Genomic DNA, 22,016 nt, shown 5'->3' with positions numbered 1-22,016 from the left:
CAAATGGTGCAACCACTATGGAAGGCAGTTTGGCGGTTCTTCAAAAAGATGAATATAGAATTGCCATATGACCCAGCAATACCATTGCTAGGTATCTACTCAAAGGACTTAAGGGCAAAGACACAAAAGGACATTTGCACACCAATGTTTATAGCAGCATTATTTACAACTGCAAGGAGATGGAAACAGCCAAAATGTCCATCAACAGATGAGTGGCTAAACAAACTGTGGTATATACATACGAGGGAATATTATGTAGCTCTAAGACAGAATAAACTTATGAAGTATGTAACAACATGGATGGACCTAGAGAACATTATGCTGAGTGAGACTAGCCAAAAACTAAAGGACAAATACTGTATGGTCTCACTGATATGAACCGACATTAGTGAATAAACTTGGAATACGTCGTTGGTAACAGAGACCATCAGGAGATAGAAATAGGATAAGATAGTGGGTAATTGGAGCTGAAGGGATACAGACTGTGCAACAGGACTGGATACAATAACTCAGAAATGGACAGCACAATACTACCTAACTGTAATGTAATTATGTTAAAACACTGAATGAAGCTGCATGTGAGAATGATAGAGGGAGGAGGGCTGGGGACATAAATGAAATCAGAAAGAAATATAGATGTTAAAGATCGAGATGGTATAATCTAAGAATGCCTAGAGTGTATAATAATAGTGAAATGTACAATGTACAAATTTTAAAAATGTTTTTACATGAGGAAGAACAAAGGAATGTCATTATTGCAGGATGCTGAAAACAGATGATAATTAACACTTTAAAACGTCACCTTATGTGTGAGACTAAAGCAAAAAATGTTTATTTGTTACAAAATTTATATTTTGACTAGAGCATTTCCTAATATAACTCATGTAGATAGTTTGATTGAATGTCATAAGTACTTGGAATCTCAGGTAGCACATGAGATTTTGTTGGTTTGTCCAGAGTGATCCCCCGATGAATCCCAGAATGATTTGATCAGTCACTGGAAAAGTATTTGCAAGCCCCCTTCGGGGAATGGTGAGAGTGGGGAGAAAGTCAACTTCCCCAAGTTGAATTCTTGATACTCTCACAAGCAGTATGGACAACCAAAGCTATAGGCTGAGCCCCCAGGCTTGGGGTTTGTTCACATGAAACTTAATCCCACAAAGGATAGGTCAAGTCTACTTAAAATTTAGGCCTAAGAGTCACCCCCAAGAGAGCCTCATTTGTTGCTCAAATGTGGCCTCTCTCTCCAGCCAACACAACGAGCAGTCTCACCACCCTCCCCCTCTCTGCATGGGACATGACTCCCAGGGGTGTGGACCTTCCTGGCAACATGGGACAGAGATCTTGGAATGTGCTGAGACTCAGCATCAAGGGATGGAGAAAAACCCTAGAATGAGCTGAGAATTAACATCAAGGGATTGAAAGAAACTTCTCGACCAAAAGGGGGAAGAGTAAAATGAGACAAAGTGTCAATTGCTGAGAGATTCCAAACAGAGTTGAGAGGTTATCCTGGAGGTTATTCTTAAGCATTAAATAGATATCACCTTGTTGTTCAACATATAGTGGAGAGGCTGGAGGGAATTGCCTGAAAAAGTAGTGCTGTGTTCCAGTAGCCATGTTTCTTGATGATGATTGAACAATGATATAGCTTTCACAATGAGACACTGTGAATGTGAAAACCTTGTGTCTGATGCTCCTTTTAGCTACTATATCAACAGAAGAGTAGAACATATGGAATAAAAATAAATAATAGGGGGAACAAATTTTAAAATAAATTCAGTTTGAAATGTTAGTGGTAAATGAAAGCAAAGGGTAGGGGGTATGGTATGTATAGTCTTTTTTTTCTCTATTATCATTTTATTTCTTTTTCTGTTGTCTTTTTATTTCTTTTTCTAAATCGATGCAAATGTACCAAGAAATGATGAATATGCAACTATGTGATGATATTAAGAATTACTGATTGTATATGTAGAATGGAATGATATCTAAATGTTTTGTTTGCTAATTTTTTTAATTAATAAAAAAAGTTTAAAAAAAGAAATACAGAATATCAGGAAGACACCGGACGAACATAAAGAAGAATCTGAAAGATTAAATAGGAAAATGGCAAATCTCACAAAGATGAAAGATAGAGTAACTAGAGACATGTGGTAGTAGATTCAAAGAAGCAGAAGGAAGAAAATGTGAGCTAGAAGACAAAACAATTTAACTAGGGCAAACAAAAGAACACATGGCTAGAAAGATAGAAAAAATGGAACTGAATCTTAGGGAAATGATGGATAACAAATATAAGAAACACTGATATCCCAGAAGAAAAACAGAAGGGTAAAGGGCCATAAATGTTAGTTGAAGATATAACCGGGGAAAACTTCCCAACCTTTATAAAAGACATAAATACACAAAACAAAGAAGCACGATGAACCCAAAATAGGATAAATCCAAACAGGCCTACACTAAGACACATACTAAATCAAACTATCAATTGCTGAAGAGAAGCAGAAAGTCCTGAAAGCCGTACAGGAAGAGCGATCTTCTACCTACAAGGGAAAACACATAAAAATGAGTTTGAGGGCCACGGTGGCTCAACAGGCAAGAATGCTTGCCTGCGATGCCAGAGGACCCAGGTTCAATTCCCAGTGCCTTCCCATGTATAAAATAAATAAATAAATAAATAAAATAAAAACGAGTTTGAACTACTCAACAGAAGTTGAGCACCATGTACTCGTCTCCATACAGGCACCATGGAGGCAAGAAGGCAGTGGTATGATATATTTAAGATACTGAACAAGAAAGGTTTCCTACTAGAAAATCAATTTAAGTTATATAGCAAATTAACAAATCGAAACGGAAAAATCACATGATCAAATCATTTAATGCTGAAAAAGGATTCAATAAAATCCAATACCTTTCCTGAGTAAAAAAAAAAACACTTCAAAAGGTAAGGATCTAAGGGAACTTCTTCAATATCATAAAGGGCATATATGAAAAGCCCATAGCCAGCATCATACATAACAGTGAGAGATTGAAAGCATGCCCTCTATGATCAAAAATGAGACAAGGTACCCCACTATCACCACTGTGATTCAATACTGTACTAGAAGTCCCAGTTGGAGTGATTAGACAGGAAAAGAAATAAAACGCATTCAAATAAGGAAAGGAAGAAGAAAAACTTTATTATTTGCTGATGATATGATACTATACTTAGAAAACCCTGACAAACCTACAACAAACCTACTCGAGCTAATAAAAAATTCAGCAAAGTAGCATGACACAAGATTAACATATAAAAGTCAGTAATATTTCTGCAGACAAGTAGTGACCTAAGGAAAAAAATTCCATTCAAATTAGTGACCAAAAGAATCAGGTACCTAGGAATAAGCCTAATCAGAGAGCCCAAGGACTGCATACAGAAAACCACAAAACACTGCCAAAAGAAATAAAATATCACCTAAATAGATGAAAGACACGCCATGCTCATGGAGAGGAAGGTTGAATGTGGTTAAGATGTCAATTCTACCGAAAATGACCTAGACATTCAATGCAATAAAAATCAAAATCCTAAAACCTATTTTAAAGATTCAGAAAAGCCAGTTATCAAATTTACTTAGAAGGGAAAGTAACCCCGATAGCAAAATATAACCTAAAAAAAAAGTGAAGTGGGAAGTCTAACACTTCCTTTCTTCACTTGCTTACTTAAAGCCCCAGTGGTCAAAACAGCATGGTACTGCACAAAGATAGAACTATCGGCCAATGGAACTGAATTGAGAGTGCCAGATACACCACCAAATTTATAGACAATTGATCCACAATAAGGTCCCCAAATCCACTGAAATGGGACAAAATAGTCTTTTCAAAGAATGATCATAGGAGAATTGGATATCAACAACCAAAAAAATGAACAAAGATTCCTACCTTACACCCTATACAGAAATTAATTCAAAGTTAATTAAAGACCTAAATGTAAAAGCCAGTCATAAACTTCCAGAAGAAAATGCAGGGAAACATCTTCAAGATCTAGTAATAGGAGGTAGCTTCTTAAACTTTACACCTAAAGCACAAGCAGTGAAAGGAATAATAGACAAATGGGAACTTATGATCAAGAGCTTCTGTGATTTAAGGGTGAAGAGGCAGCATTCAGAATATCCTTCAAGCTCCATTCCATAGGAAGCAACATCTGGCGCCCAACATGGGGCTCGAAGAAGAAGAAGATTCTAAAACAATATTAAGGAACCAAGGAAAAGTCTCCGTTAGAGGGACGTTTGTCCAGCCGACAGAAGGGGACTCGAGTCATATTGGCACCTGGAATTGAACTCGGATTTCCAGTGCAGCAGGCAAGAATTCTGCCACTGAGTCAACACTGCCTTGCCCTGGAAGGCTTTTAAGGAGGATTCAGAACAGACAATCAATCTTCTTGCTTCAGCAAGCCAGCCTTGCATGAGAGTTCATTGTGGAACTTCACTGGAGCTGTCAGTTTGAGGCCTGCCCTACAGATTTTGGATTCTTACACCCCCCTGGCTGCCCAGCCACACTCTCGAGAGTTCATTGAAGACCTTCATTGAAGCTGCCAGCTCATGGCCTGCCTTTCAGACTTTAGACTGTATATCCCCATGGTTATGTGAGGCACATTTATAAATTTTATATTCACAGACATCTCCTGCTGATTGTTTCTATAGAGACGCCTAACTAAAACAGATGCTATTTACCAGACACCAAGGCACTCCTTAGCATTTTCAGGAATACAATTGGTTGGGGCTTGGTACACTGATAGTTTGCAATACCTGGTAAAGCTTATAGAAGAGTAACCTCTAGAATGACCACTTGACTCAACCTGAAATCTCTTAGTGACTGTAACTTTATTTTGCTCCACTTCTTTTAACCATTTTGGAAAGAAGGCATTCAAATCCCATGATGCCAGGTCCAGGCTCATCACTAGGAGTAAAGTCGCATGATACCAGGGAGACTTAGATGGCAGGGAGTCCACATATGGGGTATTTTGGTGAGATTATTTGCTGAGATGACTTAAACAGAATGGTCACCTATGAGCTACAAAAGAGGCTTTCTTGGGGTGATGCAGGCATAATTACATGCAGGATCAGATTCAGCATTGCAGACCTAATTTCATAATGGGAAATATTAAGATAGATGGCATGGCTTATTAAATTTTAAGTCCTTAATGCCAGAGAAAATACAAGGAATGCCATGGGAGGAGAAGTGTAATAATTCAACACTCTTCTCCATTTCTGCAAGGGAACTTAACTAATACATTTTTTTATTTTATGTTTTAAATACTATGGAATGTACCTGGGTATAGCATTACATTATACGTACAGAATAGTAAGATCTCATTCCCTATACTAGGCTCCATATAATTGGGTTGTTTTAATAAACTGATCAGAGAAGTTAAATTAGATAGTGGGCTAGATAAAATTTAAGTTTTGGACCAAATAAGCAACTCTTCCATTGTTCTCATACAGTAGCTGAAGATTTAAAATACAGACATCATCCTTTATCCTGTATTCTCTTTTACCTTAGTTCTAACCAGGTCATTATATTTGCACCACTAATTGGAGTCGGATCTCTTTTTTCAGCTTCTTTAACAATTGCTAAGTGGAGTAATGCTGGCTTTCAGAGCTGTAGAACTCTGAGTCCCAGGAGTCACACAGATACCCAATCTTACAGGGAAGTACCTGGTTATACACAAAGAGCACAACATTACTGAACTTAGAAATAACAGTTGAAACTCAGGAAAAGATGTGGCTGCTGTACCAGTTTGCAATCTAGGGATCTTTACAATGAGCCTATTTGAATATTCTGTCTTTCTTCATCTTTGATTGCTCTACCTCTCCTCATACACTTTCCATCTCCTGTTAACCTATGCACACAAATTCAATTCTCGGAACTCAATCATTATATTTAGTTTATTTTAATGAGACCACACTTAACTCATTCTTTTCTTTATGGCTTATTTCTCTCAACATAATGTTCCTCAAGGTTCATTCACCTAGTTGAATAGTACAAAACTTCATTCTTTCCTACAGTTACTCAATCATCTATTGTATATTTGAATGACAGGCCATTCGTCAATCAATGTATCCGTAGGCCTCTGCCATCCATTGTAAACCATGGATAATGCTGCCACAACACTAGGGTGAAAATGCCTGCTGATATCCCTGCTTTCATTTCTCAATGTCTTCCTCAAGTAATGGGATTGCAGGGTCTTGGGCTTAACTATATGAGCCTCTTCTGGAACAACCACACTGCCCTCCAGAGATGCTGTACCATGCTACTTACCTACACATAGTGGATAGGTATATGTCTCCCTTGAAAACTTCTCCAACATTTGTATCCTTCTGTATATTTTTTACACAATTTTATTTACCATTCATACAATCTATCCTAAGTATACAGTCGGTGATGCCTGGTATAGTCACCTGGTTATACATTCACTGCCACAGTCTATATGATATTATACTTTGGGTGTAATATCTAAGAAACCACCTGATATCAGAAGATCCTTAAGATATTTCCCTAAATTCTCTTCTAAATGTTTTATGATTTTAGTTCACATATTAAGGTCTTTGTTCCATTTTCAGTTAATTTTTGCATACCATATGAGAAAGGGGGCCTCTTTATTTTGCATATGGGTATCAAGCTCTCCAAGTATTTGTTGAGCTAGTTACTCTGTCCCAATTATGTTGATTTGACCACCTCATAAAGTATCAATTGTCCAGAGAAGTAAAGATCAAAACTGAAGACATACTTCAATTCCATCGGTCAGTACTTTGATCTTTATACCTGTACCATGCTGTTTTGACAACTGTACCTTTGTAATATGCTTTAAAGTCAGGTAGCAACAGACCTCCCTCATCATTTTACTGCCACAAGAAATTTTTAGCTACTCAGGTCACTCTGCAATTTCAAATAAATTGGATTATTAATATTTCTATTTCTGCAAAGTTAGTTGTTGGGATTTTAATTGGTATTGGATTGAATGTATAAATCCATTTGCATAGAATAAACATATTAACTATTACAAAAAAAAAAAGAAGCATTCAGAGATTTTACTCTAGAGCAGTATTTGACTACCAAGCAAAGGCTCAATTCTTACCAAGTTGAAACCTTCTTATCATACTTTTTCTTACCTTGTGAAAGAAGGCAGCACCTGTCAGTACCATGGACAGCTCACAAGAGTAGTTGGAGTTATAGAGCCAGGACTGATGAGGGATGTCCCATGCATGGTAACGGCCAGGGAAACCCACGATACGGTCCCGTGCTTCTCTCCACACCCTCAAAAAATACAAATATATGCACACACCTTAGCACAAAGCTCTAAGACTATCAGAACGTTTTAAATTACTGCCTCTATTGTGCAGGTTCTGGTCTTTAGGCATTTACTTCTATTTCTCTTTTTATTATTTTTTTCAAACAAAATCAATCATAAGCCACACAAGGTTTAAAAAGAAACAAACAGTGCCATTCTTAACTTCTTTAATAAGCACCTAGTTATTACCCCTCTATTCCTGGCAGCCAGACTCTCTACAGCCCTTAAGAGAGAACATGCTGAAATAAATGGGAAGTAGTAAGGGGTCTTCAGAATAAGATATATACAACAATCTAAGAAGCAGAAAGAAGATATCAATTTCAGTTTCTATTTATTTCTATCTCATTTAATTTAAGTTTCATTTTTAATGAGTATGATGTATTAGCACAGTATGAAATGTATATAACATATTTATTTCATGCTTAACTTTTCTTTTACTGAAAGGGTGTGCAGTCAAAAATGTTTGGAGCCACTGGTCTAAACTACAGAGACTACTGCCTGGAGAAGGGGGCTACTAGTCCTAAAACTTGATTTGAGCAGTGCTGAAGGGAGACACCTGTACCATGAGAAGAAATGTTCTATACAACCATACAAATGAAAAAATTAAATATAAGAAACAAACTAGAGAATTAAATGTTTCCAGCAGAAACTTTTATATCATCCCCAAATTTATAAGTAAAGTAGGATAATAAAATCGGTTCCCCACTTTCATAAGCTAAAATCTTAGCACTTATTCTTCATAGAACCCTTCAACCTTGTAGAAATGCTTCAGTAGTTCTTAAACAATGAAGTATCACTGCAAATGAAGACTTAAGCTGCCTAAGCAACTCCCTCATCACTCAGTGGAACTTCAGTTCCTAAAAAGATGTAAGACTTCATTTTAAAAAGAGTTTCACTCCTAATAAGTTTGAACACAACTAATCTAGTCCAATAAATGAGAAGCCATAACTTGTAATACAATATAATAGCTTTCTGGATAGACTTTCTGCCACCTCCTATAAAACTCCTTATCTCTACTTTAATTTATTTTTACTCCAAATCTCTAATCTAAAAATCTATAAGAAATTTTCAGATTATATTTTGACATTTACAAAATGTAAAGAAGGTTTATAAATAGCACTGCTATATCCAAATGTTACATCAACAGTCCTAAAAATCTGATCTCCTCAAATGTCTATTGTTCCTACTAGGCCTGAAATATGAAAGAATAGGAAACAATTTTTTCAGTCATTTGGTTTGGTTGATTTAAGTCAGCATAATGTGTAGACAGTTCTTAATAGAGTGGAATCTCATTTGCTGTATGTTATTAAAATATTAAAGGCTGTCAACCATGATATGGTTCTCTGGGTGTTGATGATCAAATAATAAGAAAGGAATCAATGTGGCAACACCAAGTAATAAATTCAACTTGAATAAAAGCACGAATTCCTGAAAAGATGCATCAAAGAGTTTTAGAAAATATTATTCCAGTGGAGATTTGAAAGTTAGGCTTTCAAAAATATCAAGTATAAATAACACTTAACAATTTGTCTATAAAGTTATTGCATTCAATCAGTTCATTTACATTATACTCAAACTTATAATGCACTAAATGTTTTCAACCTGTGTACCATATCACAGATGATCCTTTATTCTTGATCACAGATATATTCACAGATCATTAATCATTCTTCAAATGTGTTAATGTTCTAATTAGTGTCCACATTATGTTAGGAAAAAAGTTTCAAAGCTTTTTATAATTTAAGCTCAAAAGCAAAGAAAATAACTGAATAAATTAAACTGTGCCAAATAACTAAAGAGAAATTTCCAAAATAATGATATCAAAATACTGTTCCTCTAAATAATCTGAATCATGAGTCATGCATATTCTCCAGCTAACATTTTAAATATAATTACTATCATCTTTAAAATAAATATATCAATTACAGCTTCCTCATGGCATAAACTTTGGTACCTCATTTATAACTTCATTTCCACATTAGTGCAGTCAGCTAAGCAAAAAAAAATAAAAGAAACTACAGAGAGCCCAAAATACTACATATTTCAAATAAGGATGACAGTTTTTTGTGCATGTCTGTGTGACACCAATTTTTTTTTAATGCATGAGTTTGCTGCATTCAGGTAACTCATGCTTGAATGCAGCAAAAAGAACATATTACTAAAACTGTCTTATTTAAAACTGATTTTCTATTCTTCAAAACATAGGCAAAAATGGTTTTAAATAAAGATCAGTAAATAAGATATACAATACATGAGAGCAACAGACTTTATTATACAAGGAAACACTTTTATCTTTTGTCTATTTTAATTTCATCTTTTCCCCCTGGTTCATTAAGAACTAAATGTTTTGAAACTCAATTAAAAAAATAATGTAAAATCAAGTAATAATCAAAGAATATATAAAAATTGTAAAATGAGACTTTGCTTCTTACCTATCTAAAACAAGTCTCCTTTCCAAACCCCATATTTCTCACTTTATCTAAAGTCTACAAATGTTTCACTTATACAAGTTCCACTGCAGTGGAAAGCAATTTACAATTCATACCAAACAATTATATCTCTTATTGTATACTTTTTTCAGTTAAACAAAGCAGCAACTATATATAATTAATCTATTGCCTTAAGATTAAGAAAAGTTGATTAAATTTAATAGTCAGTTATCATACTTCATTATGATACTATACTGTGTATATGTACACTCTCACTACAACATTATATAATACTTGGGTTTACAGGTAAAATAAGATTATTTATCACAGTAATTTTTTGAACAATCCATGTGTTCTTTAAAAGGAAGTAAAAGATATAACTAAATCTACCCTGTATTAAAAGGGGGGCAGTGCAGATGCAGAGCTTTACACACACACACACACACACACACACTTGCATACCCATAGAATATTTCTAGAAAGTTATTCAAGAAACTGTGGAGGGGGGGGAATCTCACTTTTTATTAAAAACTTTTCTGTACTATTTTAACTTTTTTAAAACTATATATGGTTACTTTTTAAATTAAAAAAAAGTTTACAATCAAAGATACATCAACATGACTGTTACATAAACAGTTCGGATTAATGGAGATGAACGGCTATTACAGGAAACATACCGCCTTAAAATATAGCAGGCTTTTTCTCTTTCCCAAAATAATTATTAAGGAACGTATACTTGCAGCCATGACAAAAAAAACCCAACATTTACTACCTTCCCCTGGAAAAGAAAAATCATAAAGCAGAACGATGAAGGTGTTGAGAAAAAGACTAGCGAGATCCAGCCATGGAATTCGAAAGTTTTGGGTCCAAGATAACAGAGATATTTGGAACCAGGAAGAGTAATCTATCTCCCAGTCCACAACCCCCCACCTCTCTTAAGCTTACATTGTCTTCTTTGTTTTTGTAATAAAATTTAAGATAAAATGCACATACCATAAAATTCAACCTTTTAAAGTGTACAATTCAGTGATTTTTAGTATATTCACAGGGTTGTACAAGGATCACCAGTATCCGATTTCAGAATTTCACTGCCACATACTCAAAAAAACCCCTACTCATTGGCAGTAACTTCCTAATTCCCCCTCCTCTCAGTTCCTTGTAACCACTAATCTACTTTCTTATTTCAATGGATTTGCCTATTCGTGATATTTCATATAAACGGAATCATACATAACATGGCCTTTTGTGTCTGGCTTCTTTCACTTAGTTTTGTTTCAAGGTTCATCCATTTGAGAAACTTTCATAACTTCATTCCTTTTTATAGCAGAATGATATCCCATTAATGGCTATACCACATTTTGTTTATCAGTAGATCGTTTGGGTTGTTAATGCTCCTGACCATTGTAAATAACATTACCATTGGAGGGAGCTGAAGGATACAATGACTGAAAAGTACAATGGCAAACAGTGATATATTTATATGATGGAATTTGGTGTGGTTACAAAAAGGAGGGACATTGAGGGGCACAAATTGAATAAACCTGGGGGACAATGTTTTGTGCAAAGTAAGCCAGAAACAAAAGAACGTCTCTCTCAGAAAATACTTATGAGAAAATGGGAGTCTAGATTGTAGGCCCTTACAGAAGCTACATTTGCTCTGAAGTAGTAGATGTATTTCTGGACTCTGAGACACTGAGCTGTATGTGTTATCAGCTGGTATTGCCTTGCAACTCTGAGTAGCTCTGTGACACCTAGGTCTTAGAAATGGAGTGCTGCAAACCTGAAAGTTAGCATAGCTATATATGATAACAGTTAAAGTGACTGAAAAAGAGATCAGGACTCAATGAGAGTCAAAACAAAGCCAATCTGGATCTAAAGTAAATTAGAATGCAGGATAAAAGATGAGAGTTTATGTACCCTAGACCTTCTGTTACTGTATGAAATCAAAGGCAGAGAAGTTTATTATGTCTAGAACTTAAATTTTCTATAACAAACAATCTAAATCAACCTGTCTGGATAGCTCATTTCAACAACCCAAACTCCTGGAGTGCAGAATGGGAGCAGGCCTTGTAATTCTCTATAGCTTAATATAATACCAGGACACATCTCAGACTATGGTGGGCTGAAAACTAAGAATTAAAAAGTATTGGTAGGGTCCCTTGAGGATCTGAAGGGGATAAAAAAAAAATGTGTATATATATATATATATATATACACACATACATGGAACATATATATATATATATATGGAACTATTAAACGTTTCAATTTGGGAAGCCCCAGGAACCCTCTCAACCGTTAGGGATTACCAAGAAAATAGGCCAAGCCCTTGATATTTGAGGCTGTCCCTTATGAAACTTATTTCTGTCAGGGAGAAGCTAAGACTACCCATAACAAGGCTTAAGAGTTGCTTCCAGGAAGGCTCTTTATTACTCAGATGTGGGCTCTCTCTCTCTGGGCCCAATTCTGCAAGGAGGATCGTTGCCCTCCCCACTACGTGGTACAAGCCATTCAGGGGTAAAAGTTTCCATGACAGCGTGGGGTGTGAGTCTGGCTCTTACTGACCAAAAAGGGGGAAAGAAGTATAATAAAATAAGGCATCAGTGGCCAACAGAGATCAAATAGTCAAGAAGCTGTTCTGGAGACTATTCTTATGCAAGCTTCAGTTAGATAGCACTAATTACCATGGTTTGCTAAACCCCAATCAATATCACTCCTGTTGACGAGGTTTGCCTTCCTGGAACATATAATTCCCACAAGGTTCCTAGGTCAGATAAATCTTGAAACTCAGAAGGACCAGCCTCTCCAGGATTATCAATTAATCACATCCCCCTATCCTTTTGTGTGGATTCTCCCCACTTCCAAACATGAAAGGGTCAGAAAAGGCACTGCCCAAAGATCCTAAAGATTGGGAGAATGATTAAAGGAGGAGGCGGCGGTATAACAGAAAATAGGATTTAACAAATGAGTATGGCTGCTGAATTACTATATTAATATTCCTTTTAGCCTTTAGTGTTTTGGAGCAGGCACAATGAAAAATCTGACATGATGGAATGGTAGCCCATGACAAACTCTGGGATCTGTCCTATAACTACTTGTTGAAGAATGCATTAAAAATTATTGCTTTTTTCTTTCCTTGCTTTGTATATATATTATACAATAAAAAATAAATTTTTAATAATGTTGCTATGAACATTCATGTACTAGTTTTTGTGTAGACACATATTTCAATTCTTTTGGGAGTCTCCTTTCTTTCACCTGCCCCTTAAGAACATGCATCTGCCTCTTTCTTGGCTACAGAAGTTGAAGTTAGCCAAGATCCATATTATCTTTTAACAGAAGGAAGATGTCTTGATATATCTGTCCTATTCCTTTTGAACCTAAGACTGTTTCCCATTAGATGAACTAAGCAAATTGGGGATATCATAAAAGAAAACTTTTATGTCAAAGGCTCCTCAAACCAATGAATGATAAAAGGTTAGGATGTACAGCCAGTGATAACTCACCAGTTCCAAAACCAGAGGCTGAACCTTAAATTCCTAATAATTGTTAAGAAAGACATTAAAGGCTTCCCATTATTCTATTTTCACCTGGAAATCTGTTGACAAATGGCATGGAAAAGGTCAAGTCTTACTAAATCAGGAGACACAAAAAATAAATAGCAAATGCCAGTTATTTTAATGAACTTCAAACTTATCAAAGCAAGGGACCCCTATCTAAATCATTCTTTAGGACCTAGGGGTGACTGGCATTTCTCCTGTTAAAACCACGATTCTGTTCCCAGCTCCCAGGCCTTTAGCGAACTTGAAACCATGTTGTACTGAATAAGAAACCACTACCACAACAGCAATGATAAAGACCATTTCTGAAATTATCGCATGGCTTTCTTTCTTTTAGAAAAACAAATGCAGAGAACTGGCTATTTATTATCATGGTACAAAGCAACATCCTACAGTTTAGCAGAATTTTATTTTATCCTAACTAGCAACAGAAACTTCAGTACTGTCCTAAGAGGAGGTCAAAGGAAATATGAGAGATTGGGTAGGGGGGAAACAGGAACAGATGTTCTAATTTGTCATAAATATGCCAAATTCTTCTTTACAGATGGACTTAAAACAGACACAGAAATAAAGCTGTTGCTCCTTTCATCTAAGCATCTCCACGTATAAACCGAAGCCAAAGGAAGTCTGAGAGCTAGGTAGGTCAGATTAGGCTTTCAGCAAATGAAATGAAAGCACAGAAAAGAGACAATTCTATCCTGCATCTATACTTAACTCAAACAAGACCTCCAACGAAATCTATTCCAATGCTTCTGATAAGAACCAATTACCCCATCCCTCACCTACTAATTTATTGTAGATTAAAACTTTTTGTAAAACACAATATAAATGAATTATGTAGTTTCTTTTTGTATTTTTAATTAAAGAAATTGTGGGTTTACAGAACAATCATGCATAAACTACAGGAGTCTCATTTACCACCCCATTATTAACACTTTGCATTGGTGTGGTACATGTGCCACAACTGATGAAAGCACACTTTTATAACTGTACTATTAACTATAGCCCATGGTTTAACATAGGGTTTACTGTTTGTATAGTGCAGATCTGTGGATTTTTTAAACATTTATTTTAGTAACATATATACAATCTCAAATACAATCCAATGCTGTTAACTACATTCACATGTTGTAGTACTATCACTACCATTCATTATCAGAACTTTTCCATCGCTCCAAAAGAAACTCGGTACATTTTAAGCCTTAACTCCCTATTCCCTACCCCCCACCTCATTCTGTTAACCTATTCATGGAGTCAGATTCTGACTCCATGAATTTGCATATTATAGTTTCCTAAATAGAACAATAAAAGCAAAAACCATCAAAGAAAATATGTAAACTATCCTTCATCAAAATTACAACTTCCTTTGTGCTTCAAAAGATAACATCAAGACAACTTAGCCAAATGGAAAAATATTTGCAAATCATATATCTGATAAGAGTCTAGCATCTAGAATATATAAGGAAATCTTATAACTCAATAATAAAAAGATAAATAACTCAATTAAAAATTCTGAAAGGACATTTCTCCAAAGAAGATACATATAAATTTATACAAATAGCCAATACCATGGTCAGGTTCACGTGTCAACTTGGCCAAGTGGTGGTACCTGTTTGTCTGGTTGGGCAAGTATTGGCCTGTCTGCTGCAATGAGGACATTTCATAGAATTAAATAATGATCATGTCAGCTGCATCTACAGCTGATTCCATTTGTAATCAGCCAAAGGGGAGTGTCTTCTGCAATGAGTAATGTTTAATCTGATCACTGGAAGCCTTTTAAGGAGGATTCAGAAGAGAAAGGCTCTTTCTGTTTTGGCTGGTGAGCCTCTCCTGTGGAGTCTGTCCAGACCCTCCATCGGAATCGTCGGTTTCACAGCCTGTGAGTGTTTTTTGCGAGTGTTCCCTGTTGATTCTGTTTCTCTAGAAAACCCTAACTAATACAGACAATAAACAAATGAAAAGATGCTCAACATCATTATTCATCAGGGAAATACAAATCAAAAACACAGTGAGATACCACTCCATACTCACTAGAATGGCTATAATCACAAAGTTAAAAGACTAGTATAGGCAAGGATGTAGAGAAACTGGAACTCTCACATAGCACTGATGGAAATGTTACATGATACAGCCTCTTTGGAAAACAGTCTGGCAAAATCTCAAATGATTACACATAAGTTGCATATGACCCAGCAATTCCATTCTTGGGTATATACCCAAGAGAAACGAAAACGTATGTCCATGCAGAAACTTGTACATAAATACTCATAGCAGCATTAGTCATAATAGCCAAAAAGTAGAATCAACCCAAATATTCATCAACTGGTGAATGGATAAGAAAATATGATGTATTCATACAACAGTATATTATTCTGCAATAAAAAGGAATAAAGTAACAATTAATGTTACAATATGGTGACTCTCGAAAATATGTCAAGTAAAAGAGGCCCAATACAAAAGGTCACATGTTATTATTCTATATATGTGAATTGTCCAGAACAGGCAAATCAGTAGAGACTGAAAGTACATAGTGGTTTCCTAGTCACAGGGGGTGGGGAGGGGAAAACTGAGAGAAATGGGGAGAAACTGTTAATGAATACAGGGTTTCTTTTGATGGTGATGCAAAAGTTCTAAAATTGACTGTGGTGATAGTTACAAAAATGTGAACATACTAAATAATATCCTTAAACAGATGAATTATTATATGGTATATGGATTACATATCAATAAAGCTGTATAAATAAAAATTGAATTGCATCAATAAAAAATGAATTACAAGAAAAATGGTCAGGCACTTGAATGTCACAGTAAATGCCAAAGTGCTTGAAAAGTTTTAAAATGTTTACTCTCAATTTACTTACCTAATTGTGGTCAGGCAACAAAACTGCCCATAGACCAACACACCAATCCATGATACACTGTGAGTAGCCCTGATCTACTTCATTCTCTTATTTTAAAGTGTCCTCAAGTGGTATAGTTAAGCCCTGATAAGAACTAAGATTAAAAAAATATTTTAAACCTATAATTTAGTGGTTGAGTGAAAGTTCATTTAAATTCTAGCTCTACCACTTTCTAGCTTTGTGACTTTGTCCTCTTGGATCTTAATTTACTCCTATATATAAATGGACACAATTTACATCATCAAGTTTTATAAGGATTAAATGAGACAAACCAGGCAGAAATACTCAGCTGGTACCTGGCATATTATGGGCTCAACAAATGCTAAACATTACCATAATCATAACTACCACCACTGCTTCCTCCTCTTCTTTTTCCTTATGGATCTTTACTTCCAAACCCTCACTTACCCCAATTTTTGAGGCCCTTATATTCTGGCACTGTTCTACTGCCCCAACATATACAAATGCTATTTCTTCCTGTTTGGGAATTACTCCCCTTCCCTTCTCTAATAATAAAATCCTCAAATTTCCTTTATGAAATTACCTTTTGCCATACTCTCAGTCCAGCCGGTAACCTGGTCTAGCCAAAGAATTCCATCTCAAATAAGGTCAAAAATCCCTTCACTCAAAGAGAGCTAGTTCTATCTCCCTGGCATCATAGGGAGAGCAGATCTGAAATCAAAGCCAACATACAGGAAAGCAAAACCAAGAGGTAAAGAGAAACAGAGTCCTTCATCTGTGATCCTAGATCCAGCTATGTCCTAAGTCAGCCCTCACTACCACTGAATATTTCTCAGTTACTATTAGTATCATTTTTCTACCTAATCCAGGTTTTAGATAGTTTCCTGTTACTTGCAAACTATACTGTTTGTTGATTGAAAATCAGCCCCTCACCGAAACCCAAACATGATTTCGTCGTGGCGGAGATGAGCATCATCATCAATAGACAGGATGGCCTCTGTCTCAATTTCATTCCAGGGCAAGAATCGATTGTTCAAACTGTTCTTCTCAGTACGGACCACCTGTAACAAGGAAGAAGGCAAAGAAAAACACTAAAAATCTACGTTACATTATAGAATGCAGAACTAAAATTGCCTTAATGTCAAAGTGTGGTTAGTTTACTGAATAATTCTGTCTGATTTACCTATTTAGACTAGGTCTTTCAGGAATAAAAACTGGTCTTTATGATTCAAAAAAATATAAAAGGATTTCAATTTTAACCTTTACTCATCTATTAACTATTTTTCTTGTTAAAAAAAGCAAAAGCTAAGGATTATCTTACATACTGATAAACACAGTCCAAGGAAATTTTTTTTTAACTGAAAGAAACTTATATCTCACATATCAGAGACCAGAAGTTCAAAATCGAGATGTCACTGGAAGTGAACGTGAGAATGATAGAGGGAGAAGGGCTGGGGGCAAGTATGAAGCCAGAAGGAAAGATATATGACAAAGACTGAGATGGTATAATCTAGGAATGCCTAGCGTGTAAAATGATAGTGACTAAATATACATTAAAAACTGTCTTGCATGAGGAAGAACAAAGAAATATCAGTACTGCAGGGTGTTGAAAATAGATGGTCACTCATATTTTAAAACTTCAACTTGTGTGTGAGGCCAAAGGGAGAAATGTTTATTGGGTGCAAAATTTATATTTTGACTAGTGCATTTCCTTATTTAACTTGCATGGTCAGTTTAACTGAACACCATAAGGGCATGGAACCTTGAATAGGGCAGAAGATTTTGTTGGTTTGTCCACGTTAGTTTGATGCCCTGATAAATCCCAGAGTGATGTGAACAGTGAAGAAAGAAGTATTTGCAAAGTCTCCTTGGGGGAATGGGGAGAAATGGGGAAATAATCCACTTTCCCATTTGGAGAATTTCTGATATTCTTGCAAGCAGTGGGGACAACCAAATCAATAGGCCGAGCCCTCAATCTTGGGGTTTGCCCCTGTGAACTTTTATCCATGCAAAGGATAGGCTAACCCTACTTAAAATTATGCCTAAGAGTCACCCCCAGAGAACCTCCTTTGTTGCTCAGATGTGGCTTCTCTCTCTCTAAGCCAACGCGGCAAGCAAATTCACTGCCCTCCCCCATCTTTTTGGGACATGACTCCCAGGGGTGTAAATCTCCCTGGCAACATGGGACAGAAATCCTGGGATGAGGTGGGACTCAGCATCAAGGGACTGAGAAAACCTTCTTCAGCAAAAGGGGGAAGAGAGAAATGGGACAAAATAAAGTGTCGGTGGCTGAGTCGAAAGGTTATCCTGCAGGTTATACTCACACTTTATATAGCTATCCCCTTTTTAGTTAATGGTGTATTAGAGTGGCTAGAGGGAAGTGCCTGAAACTGTAGCTCTATGTTCCAGTAGCCATGTTTTTTGAAGATGATCATATAATGATACAGCTTTTGCAGTGTGACTGTGATTTTTGTGTCTGATGCTCCTCTTGTCTATGGTATGGACAGATGTTTAAAAAATAAACAAATAACAGGGGGAACAAAAGTTAAAATAAATTGAATAGAGAAATACTAGTGGTCAATGAGATGGGGGTAAGGGGTACAGCATATATGACATTTTTCTTTTTTCTTTCTTTTGCTGGACAGATGCAAATTTCAAAAAAATGATCGCAAATTAAAAAAAATGATCATGGTGATGAATACACAACTATGGGATGATACTGTGAGCCACTGATTGTATACCATGTATAGAATGTTTGTATGTCAAGAATATTTGTATGTTGTTTATTGTTTACAACAAAAATATATTTTTTTAAAAATTGAGGTGTCAGCAGGGCCATGCTCCCTCTTTTTTTTTATAATATGAAACTAACCTGTATATTACTTTTATCTTTTATTATTGTGAAAAATAACATATATACTTAAAAAAGCAATAAATCTCAAAGCACACTGCAACAATTAGTTACAGAATAGATTTCAGAATTTGGTATAGATTACAGTTCTACAATTTTAGAATTTTTCCTTCTAGCTATTCCAAACTGGAGTCTAAAAGAAATATCAATACAATGATTCAGCAGCCATATGCATTTGTTAAATCTTAGCTTCTCTGTTCTAACTCCGCATTCTCCTTTGATCTTTCTCCAGCCTGGGGAAATTTTTAAAACTTTCCCAAAAGAACACAAGGTGGCAGACTTGAAACGAGATTAGAATTCCCAGCTCCAAAAACCCCTAGCTAATAGTGCTTGGTCATAATGTTTAAAACCAAATTCAGAAATCCCTTGAGCCTATGTCATTTCTGATTCCCAATTTCAAGGCCTTTTTGGTCAAAGGAAAAAGCACAAGCCATCCATCTGAGGTTAAATATCTTTCCTTTGTAATTCCTACCTACAACACTGACTACATATAGAAAAACTTTTTTCTTCCTTTTAAGATGTATCTATTCAAAAAAATAGCTTCTGCAGTCACAGAAAATCCAAATTTAAAGAGCCTCTTATCTAAAGGATTCTAAACATGAAAAGCAGTATTTTCTTTATAAAACAAAGATTAATGCCTCAAACAGAACTATACTGTAACCAAAAAAAAAAAGTATGTAACCATATCTCAAATCAGCATAATTTACCTAAAATGTGGGTGGTAACTTTGTTATTCACTTTGACCCCAAACACTCAAATAAATGGATATAATCATAGTTAGTACTTCTTAGAGCCATTTTATTTTTATGGTATTTATATCTAATTAATCCAACTACAGGAAGAATCATCATTTTTTTCTCAAAAAGGATGATTCTCTTGAAGATTCATCTATTAGAAAGTCAAAAGGGTCATCATACTTTCAATAGAACTTTTTACTCATATTAGAAATAACCTCTAACTAGAAGGATGAATGTAATTATAACAGGGGTCTTAATATTCATGAATGCTTTCAAAGTTACTCTACATCTCCACTAATACTGTCTCTTCATTTTAATATACCCTTTTCCACATTCTCTTCTTTTTTAATATGATTTTGTTATTAGAGAAACTTTTTATAAGAGGAGTGAGAAAATGATGCAGAAACTATAGTTTCCATATACTCTATTATTAACATTTTGTATTAGCATGGTACCTTTGTTAAAAGTGACAAAAAATATTATAACTGTGCTATTAACTATAGTTCATGGTTTACATTAGGGTTCACTGTTTGTGTTGTACAGTCCTATGGTTTTTTAAAAACTTTTAGTCTAGTATCACATTTACAACCTAAAATTTCTCTTTTCCCACATTCAAATACATAATTCAACATTGTTAATTACATTCACAATGCTGTGCTACCATCACAATCATCCATTACTAACACTTTTCCAAAACTTTTCCATCATCCTACAGAGAAATTCTGTTCCAATTAACCATTAACTCCTCATTCCCTCCCTACCCCCATCCCTGGTAAAATGTATACTAGTTTCTGGGTCTATGAATTTGCTTATTCAAATTATTTCATTTCGGTGAGATCATACAATATTTGACCTTTTGTGCCTGGCTTATTTCACTCAACATTATTTCTATCCTTTCCCATTAAGACTCAGCTCAGATGCCTCCTATTGCATCCCACTGTGTCAGAACTAATCACTTCTGCTATCTTCTTAAAGCACAGCCCCCATACATCAATTAAGCACTCAAAATCCAATTAATTTATAGTTAGAAGGGACTTGGAGACCACATGGTCCAACGCTCTTCTTTTACTTTCACAGACCAAGGCCCAGAATGATTACCTCATACATCTGACAAGGGGCAGAGCCAGAACTGTCCTGCCGTCTGACTCCTTTTTCTGCTAAACTTATGTAACTTTGTACATCTCATTAAACCAAAGCCACCATTGATTAGAAAATACATTGATTTTTTTACCATTAAGAAAGAAAACTGGGCCGGACCGCCGCGCGGCGCACGCGCCCCGCAGCAGCCGAGCCGCCCGACCTCCCTACCCCCTCTCTCTCTCCGCCGGACCGCCGCGCGGCGCACGCGCCCCGCAGCAGCCGAGCCGCCCGACCTCCCTACCCCCTCTCTCTCTCCGCCGGACCGCCGCGCGGCGCACGCGCCCCGCAGCAGCCGAGCCGCCCGACCTCCCTACCCCCTCTCTCTCTCCGACGGACCGCCGCGCGGCGCACGCGCCCCGCAGCAGCCGAGCCGCCCGACCTCCCTACCCCCTCTCTCTCTCCGCCGGACCGCCGCGCGGCGCACGCGCCCCGCAGCAGCCGAGCCGCCCGACCTCCCTACCCCCTCTCTCTCTCCGCCGGACCGCCGCGCGGCGCACGCGCCCCGCAGCAGCCGAGCCGCCCGACCTCCCTACCCCCCTCCTCCCCCTCCTGCTCCGGCTGCTCTCCAACCAACACGGTGCCCTCTTCCCCCGCCTTCACCGTGCTCCTCCGCCACCAGCCTCGACAGCCTTGCCGCCCTCACCTTTCCTCCTCCAGAACAACTACTGGGGGAGTGGAGATAATACAGAGCAGCTCCCGGAGCCACGAGGGAAATCAAAGGGACAGCGTACCCCATCCTGGAACGGCTGACTATCTGGGAGAACCAGCTCCGGTGAGATCACCAAGGGGCACGGGCTTTCCTGGGTGGGACAGCAAGCGACCGGAGTCCCTCCCTTCCACCTTCCCAGGCCAGCTGGTAGAATTGGACAGGCGGCCCCCTTAGGCCGCGGCGGCTGGTGCCCCCACCACACGAGGCCCCCCGGAAAAACTGAGATAGTTGGGTCGGAAATCCCCAGACTGCGGAGAACAGTGACCGGGGGATCCCTTCCAAACACGTGACTCCCCCGTCGCCTGGGAGCAGTGCACTCTCCCGGGCTGCGACAGCTGGCGCCCTCCC

General features: G+C 37.1%; 1 protein-coding gene across 13 annotated transcripts in view; it reads right to left on the bottom strand.

The window, feature by feature from the left end:
- EXTL3 (exostosin like glycosyltransferase 3) overlaps window positions 1–22,016 on the bottom strand; it is a 279,381-nt gene that overhangs the window by 32,451 nt on the left and 224,914 nt on the right. For all 13 annotated transcript variants that reach the window (XM_077152899.1, XM_077152900.1, XM_077152904.1 and 10 more), the window contains 2 exons: window positions 17,105–17,232; window positions 7,143–7,287 (listed from right to left, as the gene is read on the bottom strand). In XM_077152899.1, coding sequence (XP_077009014.1) covers window positions 7,143–7,287; window positions 17,105–17,232 — 273 coding nt within the window. The remainder of the gene's footprint in view (window positions 1–7,142; window positions 7,288–17,104; window positions 17,233–22,016) is intronic.

Source organism: Tamandua tetradactyla, chromosome 3 (genome assembly GCF_023851605.1).
Source record: "Tamandua tetradactyla isolate mTamTet1 chromosome 3, mTamTet1.pri, whole genome shotgun sequence".
In the NCBI taxonomy this organism is placed as follows: domain Eukaryota; kingdom Metazoa; phylum Chordata; class Mammalia; order Pilosa; family Myrmecophagidae; genus Tamandua; species Tamandua tetradactyla.
The sequence above is the reverse complement of the archived record's forward strand: the minus strand, read 5'-3'. Positions and strand labels throughout refer to the sequence as shown.